A 2772-nucleotide genomic window follows, 5' to 3' on the forward strand; every position below is an offset into this window, starting at 1 on the left:
GCCAAAATCTTGGAAGAAACAATCCCCTACAACATGAAGCTACCCACCTTGCCAACATTCAACGGAGAAGGAGACCCGAGGGATCCCACGTCTAGATTTACTGCAACTATGGGCCTCCTGAGCGTCTCGGACGTGATCCTGTGTCGAGTATTCCCGACCACCCTGACAGAAACTACCCAAAGATGGTACAATAAATTCAAGCAGAGATCGATCAAGAGCTTCGCCTCTCTGTCGATACAATTTCTCAACAGATATCTCACTAACATCCCGGCCAAAACGACCACCAGCATCCTGAGGTCATGCATCCAGGAGGAAGGAGAAACACCGAGAAGCTACATTGAAAGATTCAACAAACAAGCTATGAAAATAGACAACTTGAATGTTGATATGTCGACCGAAGCGCTAAGGGAAGGAACAAGGTTCGGAAAATTGGTGGACAAGCTGGTGGTCAACAAGCCGACCACTTTCTCGAACATGATGGGAATCGCCCAGAAATACCTTTGAGTTGGACGAAGGATGGAGAGCTATTAGAGGAAAAGAGGCAAATGGGAAGGACTCAAAAGAGAAGTCAAGAGAGAGACCCAAATCAAGATCGGACGATAGGAGATCGAGGCTTGAGGAGTCATGATCCCCGAGACGACGAGCGCAACTACACGCCGTTAAACAATAACAGGTCCAACGTCCTCATGTGGATTAAAGAAAATGTGAAGAATGTGGTATGGCCACCAAAGTTGAAATCTGAGATCAGAGACACCAGGAAGTTTTGCAAATTCCACGATGAACATGGTCACGAGACCGACGAATGCAGGGACTTGAAAGTAGAAATTGAGAGAATGATAGACGCGGGCGAACTGAGAAATTTCATCTCCCATAAATCAAAAAGCAGTGATAAAGGAGAAAAGAGGATCAGGGATGATAAAGGCAAAGAAAAGGAAGAAAAAAGGTCGTCCAAGATTATAGGGACGATACACATGATTAATGGGGAAGGTCATAACAGCTCAACCATCCGAAGAAGACAAAGGAGAGAAGTAATGAACATTAGGGAAACCCATATGCCACCAGTGATTTTTGATGTCGAAGATTATGAGCATGTGAAAGCCTCCCACAACGACGCTATGGTGGTTACTGCCATAATTGAAAACTGGTATATGGAACAAATCCTCATACATGAAGGAAGCGCGGTAAACCTTATGACAAATGCTGCATACAAAAGTTTGGGAGGAACCGCGACAAAATTGCGCCGAGTCTCGATTCCATTATCTGGACTCGGTGGACCCTCTATAAATCCACTTGGCGCTATGACTTTAGAAGTTGTAATAGGGCCAGAGAAAGGAATCAATAAAAAGATCATGTCCCTGTTCAACATAGTAGACATGGAGCTGACTTATAACGCGATCCTTCGCAGACCCTTCATTCATGATTCGGCTGCAATCACCAATATAAGAGCACTAGCTATGAAGGTTCCAACTGAGAAGGGAATAGTGATACTAAGAGGAGACCTGAATATCGCCAAAAAATGCTATGACGAGTTTGTTGTTGACCTTCAAGGAAGTAAGAAGGAAAAGGAGGAAGAGTAGTAGGAACTAAATAACCCATCGCTAGTAGAGACCTTGCGTCATACCCGATGGAGCTACAACTATCTTTATTTTTGTAAGCAAATCCATTTATATCAATACAATTTCAGTTTTCTCAAATAGTGTACAATGTACGAATGCCAAAAAATAAATTGGAAATAAAAGGCGAAACACTCAAAATAAAAAAAAAGAGTCGAGCAACTCTCTAAAAAGGCGAAACGCCAACAAACAAATATAGAGTTTAGATTAACTCTCTAAAAAGGCGAAACGCCAACAAACAAATACAAAGTTTAGATTAACTCTCTAAAAAGGCGAAACGCCAATAAACAAATACAGAGTTTAGATTAACTCTCTAAAAAGGTGAAACGCCAACAAACAAATACAGAGTTTAGATTAACTCTTTATAAAGGTAAAACGCTAAAAAATGGGAGTTTAGATTAACTCTCTAATAAGGCGAAATGACAAAAATCAAACAGATTTTAGATTAACTCTGATGACACCAAGCAAAGATAGAAGAGTTCATATTCACTCTAAAACGGCGAATCGCCAAAAAAAAAAAGGAATTCAGCATAGCACTATCAGAAACGAGAACGCCCGGAAATAACAACCATTCTCAAGTACAAAATATAAACCAGCAATCAAAGATGTTCAAATAGATAAACGCAAAAGGAAAAATCAATACGGAAAATGAATCATTCATTAAAATAAACGAAGTACATTATAAATACGCACAGAGGCAATACGATAAAAGGAAAATAGAAACTATTTTCCTACAGCGTGATCCTTTGCCATTTTCTCCATTAAAGCCCTCTCTATAACCTGAGGGTCCAAATTATTCACACCGGAGAGATCAATGCTCGGGTTTTGCTCCAAAAACTTATTCCCAATGGCGAGGCGGTACTCGTCAATCAAAGCGGAATAGAAGGCCTTCGATCAAGGAGACGAATGTGAAGTTTTTCTACTTCAGCCTTCAACTTATTCCTGTCCTCCCCGACATAAGAATTGACAGTTATGAGCTCCTCAATCTCCCGAATCAGATCAGCGGTCTTCTTCTTAATAACTAAGACCGATGATCATTAACAGCATCCTGAGCCTTCAACTTCAAAAGAAGCGAATCATGATCCTCCAGAGAAGCTTTCAAGATTGGTCTCTCTGATTCGGTCGCCGCTAAAAGCTTAGATAGACACCTAGCTTCCTC

At 41.1% G+C, this 2772-nt stretch overlaps 1 protein-coding gene across 1 annotated transcript; it reads left to right on the top strand.

Moving 5' to 3' along the window:
- Positions 1-545: 545 nt before the first annotated feature.
- On the top strand, positions 546-1577 carry LOC126672389 (uncharacterized). Its single transcript, XM_050366339.1, has one exon. It carries the CDS (start codon positions 546-548, stop codon positions 1575-1577), a length of 1032 nt encoding a protein of 343 aa, XP_050222296.1.
- Positions 1578-2772: the final 1195 nt, after the last annotated feature.

The sequence above is a fragment of the Mercurialis annua genome, linkage group LG3 (genome assembly GCF_937616625.2).
Source record: "Mercurialis annua linkage group LG3, ddMerAnnu1.2, whole genome shotgun sequence".
Taxonomy (NCBI): Eukaryota; Viridiplantae; Streptophyta; class Magnoliopsida; order Malpighiales; family Euphorbiaceae; genus Mercurialis; species Mercurialis annua.